Source organism: Cryptomeria japonica, chromosome 6, assembly GCF_030272615.1.
Source record: "Cryptomeria japonica chromosome 6, Sugi_1.0, whole genome shotgun sequence".
In the NCBI taxonomy this organism is placed as follows: domain Eukaryota; kingdom Viridiplantae; phylum Streptophyta; class Pinopsida; order Cupressales; family Cupressaceae; genus Cryptomeria; species Cryptomeria japonica.
Window position 1 is genome coordinate 672,733,295 of NC_081410.1, and position 14,855 is coordinate 672,748,149.

At 39.9% G+C, this 14,855-nt stretch overlaps 1 protein-coding gene across 10 annotated transcripts in view; it reads right to left on the reverse strand.

Moving 5' to 3' along the window:
• Positions 1 to 14,518, reverse strand: part of LOC131050891 (pentatricopeptide repeat-containing protein At4g02750) — a 37,411-nt gene extending 22,893 nt beyond the window's left edge. For 3 of the 10 annotated variants that reach the window (XM_057985186.2, XM_057985187.2, XM_057985185.2), the window contains exons 1-2: positions 12,303 to 14,516; positions 12,143 to 12,186 (exon numbers count right to left, since the gene is read on the reverse strand). In XM_057985186.2, the coding sequence (XP_057841169.2) occupies positions 12,143 to 12,186; positions 12,303 to 14,069 (1,811 nt within the window). In that variant the 5' untranslated portion in view covers positions 14,070 to 14,516. Of the gene's footprint in view, positions 1 to 12,142 lie in introns of all 10 variants that reach the window. The other 7 variants (XM_057985184.2, XM_057985183.2, XM_057985181.2 and 4 more) reach the window with 5 other exon arrangements.
• Between the last annotated feature and the right edge of the window lie 337 nt (positions 14,519 to 14,855).

Below are 14,855 nucleotides of genomic sequence, written 5' to 3' on the forward strand. Positions count from 1 at the left end.
CGTCTTCCTTAATTCGCATGTAGAGAGGTAAAATAATGATGTGAAAATAATAGTTTTCACCCCCCTATATATAGCGCTCTCATCGATTTATCCCTTAGGCCGACTTGATAAAATATAACAATTTCAAACGATTTTTAAATGATTTGCAATGACATAACAAGGCCGACTTCCATATATGAGCGCTCCAATTCGATTTTTATTAAGTAATTAATTAACTATTAATGCCTTGCGTTTTTTAAATGAGAATTTCGATTTTAAATAAAGGCAAAAAATAATTAATAAAGATCAACGCCATATTAAATGCCAATTTAAATAAGATTTTCAATTTTTAAATCGATTTAGCATTTAAGGAAATTCGAATTGTTTAATTTGGCGCCAAAATTATGAAAATAAAGGGACGTACCTCATCGCTCTGGTCCCTTGGAGAGGGACAGGAGCGATTCACCATCTTTGGCATGATTCTTGTGTTTTCAACGTTCAACTCCTTCATTTCCACGTCCCAAATCGATCATCTGGTGGTCCTTCGAATTTGAATTTCATTCTTGTGCGAGCGAGTGCATCTTATGACCATTATCGCCCTGGTCCCTTGGAGAGGGACAGGAGAGATCCTAAGTTTTTAGCTTGAAATTCTCCATTTTGGTACGATCCTCTCCTTGTATCATCTTCCAAATGCCATTTAAAATCCTGTGCGTCCTTGTCTTAACGTGACTTTCAAAGAATGTCATATGTTTTGCCTAACATCGCCCTTGTCCCTTGGAGAGGGACAGGAGCGATCTCCATGTCTTCACGTTCATCTTGTATCTTTGACCTTCGAACCTTCATTGTAAGGCGAACAATATCATTGCTTGTGTCCTTTGCGCTTATTCCATTTGTCTTCATTATGTGTTTGGACGTATTAAAGGGTCCATCGCCCTTGTCCCTTGGAGAGGGACAGGAGCGATCTATTATTTCTCCTTGATCTTGGCGACTTTTAAACTTCGATCTCCTTTGCAATGTCCTTCAAATGTCGTCCTTCGCACTTCCTAACCCCGCTTCGCTTTGATCTTTAAAGGAACGTGAGTGTTTTGATAGTATCGCCTTGGTCCTTGTCCAAAGGACAGGAGCGATCTTGATTTTTTCACGTTCAATATGCATTTTTGACCTTCGATCTTTCATTGTGATGTTTTCCAAACGCCGTCCCTTGTCTCGCTTAACCTCGCCTTGTTTCGATTTTGGAGGAATATGAGCGCTTTTGATAGGATCGCCCTGGTCCTTGTCCAAAGGACAGGAGCGATATGAGCTTTTACCTTGATTAGCAATGTTTGGACGTTTAAAACTCTTGTATGTTATCATCAAATGATGGCTTGAACCTTGTTTATCCTTATGGAGTCTTGACTTCGCACGTACTTGAAGCAAAACGAAGGATCCAAAGCAAATCGCCCTGGTCCCTTAGAGAGGGACAGGAGCGATATGGTCCCTAAGTCAATTTTGGTGATTATTTAACGTTTGAAATCTTCATGCATCACCCTTCTACCTTTCCGTGGACCCTCTAAGACCTTGCGAAATCTTGTCCTTACGTAAATCTTGCTCAAAATGATCAATACATCTAACATCGCTCTGGTCCCTTCCTGAGGGACAGGAGCGAAGTTCATCATTATGTGCTTGTTCTTGTTTTTATCAACTTGCAATTATCTTCATTGCGTGGAATGATGTCCTTTCGACCTTCTTGGTTGCTCGAAACTTGTTTGCCTTTTGAAATTTACGCCATTATGTAGATATCGCTCTGGTCCCTTCCCATGGGACAGGAGCGATCTGGGTCTTAGAGTGTAAATCTCTTCATTGTGATGACCTTTACAACCTTGCGCTTGATGGAAACGCTCTAAAATGTCTTCGCCACCCTTTGTCTTGACTTAGATCGGTTTTAACTTGAGTGAGGAGCAAAATAATCATTGTATCGCCCTGGTCCCTTCCTGAGGGACAGGAGCGAACTTGCTCTTGTGGCCTTCATTTCACTTTGTCACCTTCCAAATTCATATTCAACGGGCTCGTCCTTCTCCACTCTATCCGTCCATGCCTTGACATCATTTGTAACTTTGCAAGAAAAGCAATTATATCAAAAATCGCTCTGGTCCCTTCCTGAGGGACAGGAGCGAAGTTGCATTTAACACTGTTATGGACGTTCAAAAAAAATCTTCAATTTATATTCAATGTGTTCATCTCATGTTCTCCTTTGTTTTTGAACGTAAACTTGCCTTGACCCTTGTCTGGATTTTGCAAAATGAAGGAAATCGCTCTGGTCCCTGGGAGAGGGACGAGAGCTACAAGGTACCTCGCCCTGGTCCCTTGGAGAGGGACAGGAGCGATTTAGTCAATATAGGTCATTCTCCTTCGTTTCTGCATCTCAAATTATATTCATTTGGCAAAGCATCTTCCTTTGGACGTCCTCAAATCATTAAGTCATCAAAATCTTGCAAGGACGAGGCGAAATTTGATTTGTAGCTCCGGTCCTTCACTGAGGGACAGGAGCGATTTTCCTCCTGGAGGCCTTTCTGTGCTCATGAAAATCTTCAATTTATATTCAATGGAAAGATCTCGTCGTTCTCCATCACTTCAAACGTAAAATTTGTCTGGACTCTGCAAGGATGATGAGATATTTGAAATTGAGCTCCCGTCCTTCACTGAGGGACAGGAGCGATTTTGCTCCTACAGGCCAAAATAACAAGATTTTTCACATTTTAACACTTCACGAGGCGAAAACAAATCAATTCGGATGCCCAGGATCAAAATTCAAAAAAGTCAAAATTTGGTCAAAATATTCAATCAGACAAAAATTCATATTGACGGTCAACACTTAGACAAGTTTAAGCTCTGCATGAACATTCCAATTGAAAATTAGACCATTTTGGCGAAATCATTACATTCAAAATTTGCATTCCAGAAAAGGAAGCTCAAAAGCTCTCAAAAAACAACTGGATTTTGGCTTGAAAAGGCGAAATTTAAAACCCTAAGGCTTGGCCCTAAATCCAGACGACCAACTGACTAACAAAACCCTAAAAACGAAAGCGAAAACGAGCGAAAAACAAGCAAAAAGAGGGGGTCCCCATTTGCGATGGGGCGATGTGTGAAATGGTCACAACAAGTTGGTAATTGGGTTTTTGGCCCAATTTGTTATTGGTAATTCATTTGGAGGTAGTATAAGTGTATTGGTACATCTGGAATGCCCTTGTACCTTCAACTCATGCCTGTATCCATTTCTGGATAGCAAATCAGCAACAAACCCCAGCACTGGATAGGTGGTATGTTTCTAATTGTTTTGGTGAATGTATCTTCACTCCTAGTTGAATGTTATCTGCTGTCATAAATAAAATCAGAAGCTGATATCTTATTTTGAGTTGAATTCTATGTTATTATTGGTTAATGGTTGCAATCCCCACCACCAAAAAATAAACAACACTTTTTGCATCTTCTGTCTAGTCTCTAAGAACACCAAAAGGCTCTGAAAGATAGTTTATTAATTAAAACTTATCCAGGGCAGCAAAGAATCCATTTAGGGATCTTTCAAAACATACCATCCTCTATCCCTTAAGAACACCCTTCAGCCTGAAAGGTCTGCTACGTGGAACTCCCGATAGAGGAACAATGCATGGAGTTTCCTTAGCTGTCGAGTCCTCCAATTCTATCTGTGGCTGATCTCCCTAATTAGAACCCTCATCAGTGCTATGATCCTGTTCTTCATCCTCAAAAATCACCTCAATCAGATGCACCTTGCCTTTACAAAGGCAACGATGGCTAGGCTCCCATGGTTCTTTGCAGTTAAAACATAACTTCTTCCTACGAAGTTCATTCCTGGACTCCTGATCTAATTTTGGTGGTAAGTTCTTTTGTGGTTTGAAATTCTTTTGCTTTGACTGAGAACCACTAAAGAACTTTTGCGGTTGGAAGGAAGGTGTGGTCTCTAAATCCAATGCTAGACCAATGGCATCGTGTAATTGTTGTGACGTATTCACACATCGCCCCATTGCAAATGGGGACCCCTGCTTTTTGCTTTCTAGGGTTTGTTTTCTAGATCGTTTAGGGTTTTGCCTTTGCATTTTGAGTGTCGCCAAGGGATCAATAGGATGGTCGGCTTTGCTTGAGCGAGGTGAGTCCACAAGGCCCCGGAATTAGGGTTTCTTTGAAAGTCTTCCTTAGGGCCTGGTTTTGCTCTTGTTGCTAATTGTGTCTTGCTTGGTGAGTGAATATCATTCTTGAAGGTCCAAGCTAGGTCAAGTTGGTGAGTGATGAAGTCTAGAATGTCATCCTGATCTTCAAATGCCTTGAAATTTGGCTAAGTCTGGAATGTCCTGATCCTGAAATTTGACTTAGTCTGGAAAACTGATGAATCCTCCAAAAACTAGATTTTGCAATATAACTCCTGGAGGTCCGAAACCACTCTCAAACATCCTAGAAGTATATATGGAATATAACTTAAAGTATAAGGAAATGTCACTTATATTTAAATGTTATATTCCATAAAATGATCCTGACGGAGAGTTCAAAAAGTCAAATTTCGCTCCTGACCCTTCCAAAGGGTCCAAAGCGAATTTCGCTCCCAACCCTTCCAAAGGGTCCAGAGCGAAATTCTCCATAAGACATTCTACTTTGATCAAAACCTAGAACTAATGCATTCCTAGGCTTGAATGAAGGCAAAAGCACTTGTTTGAATGAAGAAATGTGAAAAAATGAAGTCAGGATCATGGCCTAAGATGAATTTCGCTCTTGACCCTTCCAAAGGGTCCAGAGCGAAATTCTTATTTCCTCTATTTTTCTCCTTAGCTTGACCAAGTTTGTAGACTTTTGAGGCATAATTGAGAAGGTTTGATGCAACTTTTCCTTGGAGAGGAGATTTTAGACCTTGGGATGATGGATTCTAGCCTGGGAGAGGAATTTCGCTCCTGACCCTTCCAAAGGGTCCAGAGCGAAAATCCTTATAACTCTCATTTTCCTTCCTTGTTTTGGATGGGCGTTGGTTTATTAGGCATTGTGTGTGTGTTTTGATATGTTCTTGCCTTGAGAAGTGTTTTGAAAAGTGAGGATCTTGTCCAAAAATAGGAATTTCGCTCCTGACCCTTCCAAAGGGTCCAGAGCGAAATTCTTCATAAAGCCTCATTTGATCCCTTGTTTTGGATACCAACCTTGTTCCATGGGCAAATTTGGGAAGGAAATAACATGTCTCTGCCTTTTGAGGTGATGGAACATAGAAATGTAAAGGATTTTGGCCAAGATAGGAATTTCGCTCTTGACCCTTCCAAAGGGTCCAGAGCGAAATTCACTATAATCCTCATTTGCTACCTTGAATGGGCTTAAAACCTGGTTCCTCAAGTGGAAAGCAATCTATATTTGCCTCCAGGAGAAGATTGAAGTTTGAAAAATGAGCAATTAAAGCCTAAATCAAGATTTTCGCTCCTGACCCTTTCAAAGGGTTCAGAGTGAAAATCAACCTAAGACTCATTTCTGGCCTTATTTGACCAAACTTTGATTCGCAAGGCATTTTGAAGGGAAGAGTAGGCATGTTTGGACGTTGGAAATGTTTGAAAGCTTTGAAAAAATCAAGGATTCTAGCCAAGAAGGTGAATTTCGCTCCTGACCCTTCCAAAGGGTCCAGAGCGAAATTCCTTGACCTTGTTTTGGCTTAAGACCTTATCCCTTGGGTGAAGGATGATGTTTAGTTACCTCTTGAGGTGATTTTGAGTTGGAAAAAGGAAGAATCAAGCCCAAATCATGATTTTTGCTCCTGACCCTTCCAAAGGGTCCAGAGCGAAAATCCTCCTAGACCTCATTTCCTTCCCTATTTGACCAAATTGTGATGTCCAAAGCATGTCGAAAGGGGAAATGGACATGATCTTGCCTTTGAGAGTGTTTGGAAGTTGAAGGATTCTGGCCAGGGAAGGCAATTTCGCTCCTGACCCTTCCAAAGGGTCCAGAGCGAAATTCCTTATAAACCTACCTTTTCACCTTTCTTGGACATGAAACCTTGTTCCTAAGGCGAAAAGAGATGAAATTTCACCTTGCAAAGGAGATTGGGATTGAAAAAATGATGATTTTGGGCTAGAAAAGGAAAATTGCTCCTGACCCTTCCAAAGGGTCCAGGGCGAAATTGTGCAAAACCTATCTTTTCCCTTAGTTTCATGCCAAATCTAGTGTGGATCATGATTAAAGAAGTCCTTAGGCATGTCCTTGAGTGGTCAATAATTATCAAGTTTGAAGGATTTGAGCCAAAATGAGAATTTCGCTCCTGACCCTTCCAAAGGGTCCAGAGCGAAAATCTTAAAGCCACCTATTTTCCTTGCAAGTCTAGTCAAGCGTTAGATTTTCATGGCTTGGATGGGTGCGAGGAGACATGTTCTTGCCTTTTTGAAGTTAGTTGGTTTTGAAAAATGATGGAAATTGGCCCAAACCAAGGATTTCGCCCCTGACCCTTCCAAAGGGTCCAAAGCGAAAATCCTTCAATCACCTATTTTGCCTTGCAAAATCAAGATAAACTTGGGTTGGATGAGAGAAGAAAAGCGTTTCCTTGCCTTGTGAGGTGGATTGAAGTTGAAATGATGAAAAATGAGCTACAAGCAAAGAAATTCGCTCCTGACCCTTCCAAAGGGTCCAGAGCGAAATTCTTCATCCACCTATTTCCTCCTTGTGTCAAGTCAAGACTTAGAGTCCTAAGGCGCAATTGAGGTTGAAATGATGTTACTTTGCCCTGCAAGATGAATTAAAGTGAAGGAAATGAAGAGTTGTGACCTAAAAGGTGAATTTCGCTCCTGACCCTTCCAAAGGGTCCAAAGCGAAATTCCCAAAATCACCTAGTTTGCCCATGGGGAAGGTCAACTTGTGGATTCCTGGCCTTTGGTGAAGAAAAGGATAGTGTATGCTTGCCTTAGAAGGCATTTTGGAGTAGAGACATGATGGAATTTGTCCAAAAATGCAAAATTCGCTCCTGACCCTTCCAAAGGGTCCAGGGCGAAATCCTTTGAAACTGCTATTTTTCACCTTGTTGGGGCCGAGCGAGGAGCTAATTGTGAGGTAACGTTGAAAGGAAGTCTAAATGATCGAGGAATGCAAAATTTGCTCCTGACCCTTCCAGAGGGTCCAAGGCGAAATTCTTATAGGGCCTGTCCCTGGAAAGAGTCTTGAACTAACTTCATTTTAATATATTTTTTGTTGATGATTTAAGTTGAAAATGCTATGTTGAAATGAATTTATCATGTGTCCTTAAATCATCTTTTGGTTTGATTTGGCAGATGAAAGAAGACCAGGCCAGGACAAGGACGACCTTCTCCAGCCCAGCATCAACAAGGACGACCTTCTCTAGCCCAGCATCAACAAGAACGACCTTCTCCAGCCCAGCCTCATCAAGGACGACCTCTTCCAGTCCAACATTTGAAGGAAAGACAAGGTGGCATCCTAGTCATCACTCCTCCAGTCGGGTTGGTCCACTTCAGCATGTCCAGATTCAATGTACCTGACTCCTCAAAGATGGCACAAACTTCGATGTACCTACCCCGGCTATCCATTGGTTGAATATTCCAGAGAAGACATTTGTCCAAATAATGCAATTATTTCATTGGTTAGAATTTAGTTTGTTATAACAAACCCTAATTAGGGTTTTCATTGTAAAATCTCGGCCATTGATCTCAAGTTGATCTAAGCCATTGAATTGTATTGTGGGTGCTATATAAACCCTAGCTCCTCATTTGTAAAGGCTAATAGTTAGTTCATAGAGGTTAGAATAGCTAGTAGTGAATAGTCAAAGAATAAGAAGCAATTAGAGTAGAATAGAGAGAGAAGGCAAAGATTGTTGCCAAGATGTTGTTGTAAAAGACTTGTAAAACTTCATTGAAGAAATGGTGAAATTTATGGGTCGATTCAACAATTTGCATGATCTCTATACTTCTCATATTTGATTTCATGTTATTAGATGAGTGGAAGAAATGTGTTTGATTGATGGTGAAATTCGTATATCCATACTACTAGCAGTTTGTTGATTGCAGACTTGCCTTGTGTAGTCAACTGGAATCATTTAGCTTAAGCTTAACTTCAATTGTCGCTTCTTCACTGATATGCATCAGGCTGATGGTGTCTATGCTTGTAGCGATGATCTGAACATCATAAAGTTTTCCTCCGAAGATCGCACTAACCCTGTGGAGATGGTCCTGGGATGTCAAAACAAGACTTAGTTAGAATTTCATCAAAGATCATTCATTGCTCCTACATTCTTAGTGTCAGAATTAGATCCTTTCCTCGCCCTCATCCTTTTTTCCTTTTTTTCAAAAAATCTAGACTAGTGAAATCCTGTGTTCCAGCAATGTTCAAAGCAAGTCAGACGTTTAGTCATCAAGTGTAAGTCCCCTTGTGATTCCAGCAAAATCACATCATACCACAAAGAGCTTATCCACGAGTAGAGAACCTACATACAAGAACCTTGGAGTTGCCTCGACTGATCCTTCGGCGAGATCTTCAGCAGTCGAGAAACTTTGCTCAAGAGAGGATAAGGTACCTTTAGGTATTTTATTCTGTGTTTGGTCGTGTACAAAATACACATCAACAGTAATGTGCTAGGCTTGTAACCTTTCACCAACCCACGCAATTTGTCACTCAGGCCCTCAACAAATAGCATTGTAACATGCCTTTTTGACATATCAGGAACCATAACTGCAATTTTCTGAAATTCATTGATGTATACCTCAACATGACCAATCTGCTTAAGTTGTGCCAGTTCCCTATAATAGACTTCCACATCCTTTCTGTCAAATCGGGCAATCAATTTGTTAACGAATTCTTCATAAAAATGAATTAGTGCATGATCCTGAGAGACTAGCCCATGATGCCACTAGTCATATGCTACTCCTTCTAAATGCATTGTGGCAAATTGAATGGCCTTATCCTCTTCCATTGGTTTGAGTGACAGGAAGGTGTCAAGTTTGTGTACTCATGATCTGGCACTTACCTATCCACTGCCATCAAAAGTGGGTAAAGGGATTTTATTTAGTGCATCCTTATATTCAGCTGGTCGAGCACCAAGCCTACCCTGTGCTCTAGGTCTTCCATCTTGCCTGTTCATGCGATATCTAGCCTTTTCCTTCCATTGATCCAAGAACTGATTCAAGTTCATTAACACTCTGACCTGTTCCGGAAGTGTCATGTAATCAGCATATGCAGCCATCACATCATCTGTTATATGGGTTTCTGCCTCTGGTTGCTCCGGGATTATCTCTTCTTCATTCTATCTAGGTAAGAAGGTAGGACATAGGGGTCTATCTGAATGTGTAGTTGCTGTTCTAACAGCATTAGACCCTGCTCTGTCCAGGTTTTCATGTCTACTATTGGCCTGGCTGGGTACACTACTTGATCTTCTGGACCTAGAACGATCCATCCTCAACTGACCCATCGCAGTGATCATTCAATTTTGGAATTGTTGCATCATCTACTGCTGCTGCTGAGCAAAGGCTGTCAGAAATTGATCCATTTGATTGTTTAAATTTCTAGGTGGTGATCCATCTCTTCTCTCACCCATTTCACCTTCAGCTCGTCTAATTTCAGATTCCTCCTGATGCCATGACCAACTTCTGGTGTTATATCTGTGCATAGAATTTCTTTATTTTGACATGCAACCAACAGTTACACCAGGAAACTGACATGCAAATGATTTTCCCACACAGGCTGGCAAGAAAGGTGACTCTGATACCACTGAAATATTCTAACTCTATTTTCCTATCAAGCTTGGTTTCCTTTTATCAAATTTATTTATTCAATTGAACATGCACTCTATGTTTATTCAAAAATCAAATGACTTGGGACAGGCACAAACTAAATTCAATAGCATTTATTGAACTCTTTCATCTCATATTCGATACAAATTAACCATACTGCTGAGCGCATGCATGGACTAAGGGATTTATTTCATACCCAGATCAACCCGATTGCTAATCAAATCGAGAGTCTGTCATTACTGCTAATCACCTTTACTCAGGACTGGTTTCTCACAGCTGCGACTCCGATTGTCAGTCTGCCTTGCACCTGAAACTGATCACTGTAGGATTCCTTGGCTCTGGAATATCTTCTTCAGGCCCTACAAATGTCGGCCATGCATCACACAAAAAGCCACCCCTTTACTTCCATGAAGTGATATTATTGAGAGGCTTAGACTGCGATTTCACTTGGATGATGAGCCGCTGAAAATATTGATTCCTCTGTGCAACACTAAAGATTGAATCAAACATATGCTGGGGATTTCGTCCCAACACACAAACCAGGGGTCTCGTCCTGGAGAGCACTATTAAGCTCGATGGAAGAATTAAAAAAAAATGAACAAGCTGAATAATCCTTTCCTCAGCATCGATTCACCTTATAAATCCTTTTCATCCAAAAAGCCATCAAATTGTCTTTAAGGTTCCAGATTCACGTTGGGGACAAGCTTATGAAGATAACATTAAATGATTATTAGACCTCATGAAAAGCCGCCTAGGCACAATAACAATATAATTTATTAGGTCCCCCTCTTTAATGATTAAGTTAGCCTTAATAATAATTTTGTCATAAGAGTTTTTAATCGGCCCACACTCACATATTCCCTTTAATTATTTCATAACTCTAACCCAGGGAATAAAATAGGCTAAAGTTTGACAACAAAATGCCTGTCAAAAAGATGGGGACATTACACAAAAGGATATAATTTCATGAAATAAAGTGATTACAGAGTATAGTTGCATGGGGAGGGAGAGGAAGTATGCTACAGTTTTGACAGAATGCCAGTTTCAAAGTGTAGTCTCCAAATTCAGCAAAAATTGAAGTACAAAGGAAATGACAAAATAGAGGAAGCGAACCAGAGTTTGAATTGAATTGTTCATTGATTCAACAAATAAAACTCTACTTGCAAGAACACCACAAAATGAAACGCAAAGGAACCCAACAATCCACAAATCTACATGCTAGGGTTTGAAGCAAACATAACTAGAGTGATGTAGTCTGAAAAACCTTCGTATATCTGGTAGTTTGCCCTTATCACTTTGTGAGAAGATGGCTTTTTGCCACTCTTGGCCTCGACTTCTCTATTTATCTGTTCCGTTGGTGCCTTCTCATCATGGCGGTGGATAACGGAGCAACAGCATAACATCCTGAATCCGATTTCCTCTGCCAAAAACCACACTACCCCCAAACGTGGCAAGACGTCTAGGGTGCTAGTCAGTCTCCTATGTTTCAGCTGCTTAGCCACTGGAAAGAAGCAACCAAACAAGGAGGCTGACACATTTTGCGGAACAAAAATGGACTTTTCGAGCTCAAAATCCCCCACTTAAAGCCTATTGGCTAAGTAAAAAAAACATTAAAATACCCTATTGTCTAAGTAAAAAAAACATTAAAATTTTTGAAAAGCAATGGACCTGTGAGGTGGTATTATAAATCTCTCACCATAAATAACACAAAAACCATGTGTACAACACTGAGTTTCCTCACCAGACTTTGTTTCATTGAAGATGAGCGAGGTAGCTTGCTGAAAAGTTGGATCAAAAGACAAAAAATAATCAAATCTATCTGGAAAAGAACAACATATAAAATACAAAGATTGTTAAAAAGAACCATGAACAGATGCAATAGGCATGGTCTCCAAGAATTGGATTGATTATCAGTCTCTCTCACACATTTCATGCCAGCTGAGATGATACCCATTTTCTTCAAGCATTTCTGATCTTTTTGACAATTCTCATTCTTAATTTGACTGTGTATCTTTTTTCTATTAATGTTTTCACTCACATTCCATGATTCATCATGAGGATGGTGAGCTAGAGAAGAGAAAAATCAAATCCAGATGATGAATCATAGAATATGATTCAAAATATTGATAAAAAAAGAATATACAGTCAAATCCAGAAATTCCAATTATATCACCATAAACTATGAAAACCTAATGTCTTTAATTCCCATTCTTCTGCCCACTCTAGAATTTATTCCAGAGCTGTAAGGGTTCCTGAAGGACAATTCAATGTCATGACTCCTAGTGAACAAATAATCCACTAGTATATATAGGCAACGACGCATTCTATACATATGATGTCATAAAGTAAACAGAATGGTCTAGCTCTCCAAAAACTTAAAAACATCTTTTACAAACTGAAAATAAAACCAACGTTCTTACCAAAGCATGTCCAACACCCTGCAGTTTGATATAGTGCCAACACCCTGCAGTTTGATATAGTGCAATTTGTGTTTATAGCTTGCTTAAATTAGCATCACCAGTAATCTCCACAAGAACATTGTCCATGTTTGAAATGATGGAATCGGTTTGCATCTCTTACCACAATTTCCCTTGCAACAAGCTTGGAGATAAACTTTGTTGCATTGTGGCAGTCAATACACACTCTAAGGTTCTTAACAACTCTAATGACTATTCCTGGAGAGGTGTTTAACAACCCAAAAGCGATTGCCAATTTCTCGCTATGGTGCAACATGTATAATTCCCTCTCTTCCTCCTCCACATCATTTGATACATGTCTTGAATCAGGAAGATATCCTGCTGCCTTCATCTCCCAGGTCAGTATTTCCAACATTTTATAGATATCCTCTGTTTGTGGGTGTGATCTGTCTCCAACACAAAAAACATGTACCATTTTATGAACTTCGATCCAACTGCATCCAGGGATCTTTTTAATACCCCTGTCTTTTGACAATTTTCTTATCTTTTGAAGGCCAGCCCACTTCCCTTCTTTTGCATAAATGTCTGAAAGGAGAACATAAGATGAAGTATGTTTAGGATCCAATTCAAAAAGCTGTTCTGCTGCAAATTCTCCTAACTCTATATTCTCATGTGATCTACATACCCCAAGCAAAGACATCCACACATCCACATCAGGTTTCAATGGCATTTTGATGATAAAGTTGAGGGCTTCCTCAAGATAGCCAACGCGGCCAAGAAGGTCAGCCATGCATACATAATGATCCATTGTAGGTATAATATAGTGAGCTTCAGTCATGCAATTGAAGTATTTACCACCCTCATCCACAAGACCTGTATGACTGCATGCAAATAAAACACAAATAAAGCTTACATGGTTGGGTTGGATTTGAGAGTCCTTCATTGCTTCAAAGACTTTCAGGGCATCTTTGCCATAGCCATGCATTGCATATCCTGCAATCATTGCTGTCCATGAGACCACATTCGGATGATGCATTTTATCAAACAAATCGTGGGCTTTTTTTATGCTTCCACATTTAGCATACATGTCTATTATGGAATTTACAACCGCAACATCTGACAGAAATCCACTTTTGATTATTCTTTGATGGAACTCCATACCCTGTTCCAAAGCTCCAGTTTTGGCGCATGCTGGGAGGACACCGGCAAAGGTTGCTGAGTCTGGCTTTACCCTTGCCAATTGCATTTGCTTAAAGATCTCCAAAGCCTTTTCAACAAACCCGTTTTGCGCATATCCGGCAATGATTGCATTCCATGAAACCACGTTTGGTTGAGGCATTTCTTCAAAAAGCCTCATAGCTTCGTCAAAAGCACCATTTTGTGCGTATCCAGCAATGATTGCATTCCATGAAACTACATTTGGTTGAGGCATTTCTTTGAAAAGCTTTACAGCCTGGTCAAGAACACCGTTTTGTACATAGCCCGCAATCATTGAATTCCATGAGACTGCATCTCGTTTAGGTAATTTGTCAAACAGTTCGCATGCTTTCTGTATGCTTCCACATTTTGCGTACATGTCTATCAGGGCACTTGCAACTACAACATTAGACAGCAATCCCCTTTCAATTATTCTTTGATGGATGATTATACCGTGTTCATGAGCACCCATTTTCGCACATGCTGGCAGAATGCTGACAAAGGTGAACTGATCGGCTTCAACACCACTTGGTTTAATTTGGTGAAACAATTGCAATGCCTCTTCAGGAAACCCATGTTTTCTATATGCTGCAATTATCATATTCCATGAGAAGATGTCTCGTTCAGTCATACGATCGAAAAGTTTTCGAGCATCCATCAAATTTCCACACTTGGCATACATGTTTATAAGATTATTTTGGAAAAATGGATTTCTAGCAAATGTAAAACCCATCTCAGCGATGAAACAGTGGATTAGCTTACCCCCTGAATATAGGCAAAGGAGTCCGAGGGAGGGAAGTGCATATTAAGTAGCACACTATACGCCTCCTTCAAGCAACCCTCTTTACACATTAGGAATAGATGGCATTGCATGATTGAATTGAGTAGAATGTTTGTTGTCATCCATTCTACCACAAGAAAGCATCATCTCAAGCTTAGTCTAATTTCTGAAACGTAGTATTATGGCCATTTATTTCTCTGTGATATCCCATCGCTGCAACGGCTTATCTGTGCGGATAAGGCTTTGAACTTTGAACCATCAACCGACATGCTCTGCGATCCATTTCTTTGAAATTCAATGTACTCAGTGTACCGCTGTTGAGACATTTTTGCTGATAATCATATCTCGCAAACCATCTCTTATGGGTAAGGATAATTCACATCCATATGCATCAAATGAAGAAACTTAGACAGGTGGAACGTTTTTTATTGGGGGATGATATGACAGGTGTTTAGAGGGGAAATTTTGTTTAATGTTTAGGAAAATAGGAATTTAATTCTCTGATGGATATTGGATTCTGGAGTGTGGTCTGAAATATTATGTAAAATCTACTACACAATTTAATTTAGAAGCAGCTATTTTAAATTTTATGGATTGTGGAAAGTTATGTCTTTAAACGAATTTTATTCTCTTTTTTGACTTTCTTATAATATGATGATATGTTCTAATGTTCTTTGTAGATCTATATGAAAGTCATAAATCAACAATATTATACTTGAAGTTGTTCATTTACATGTT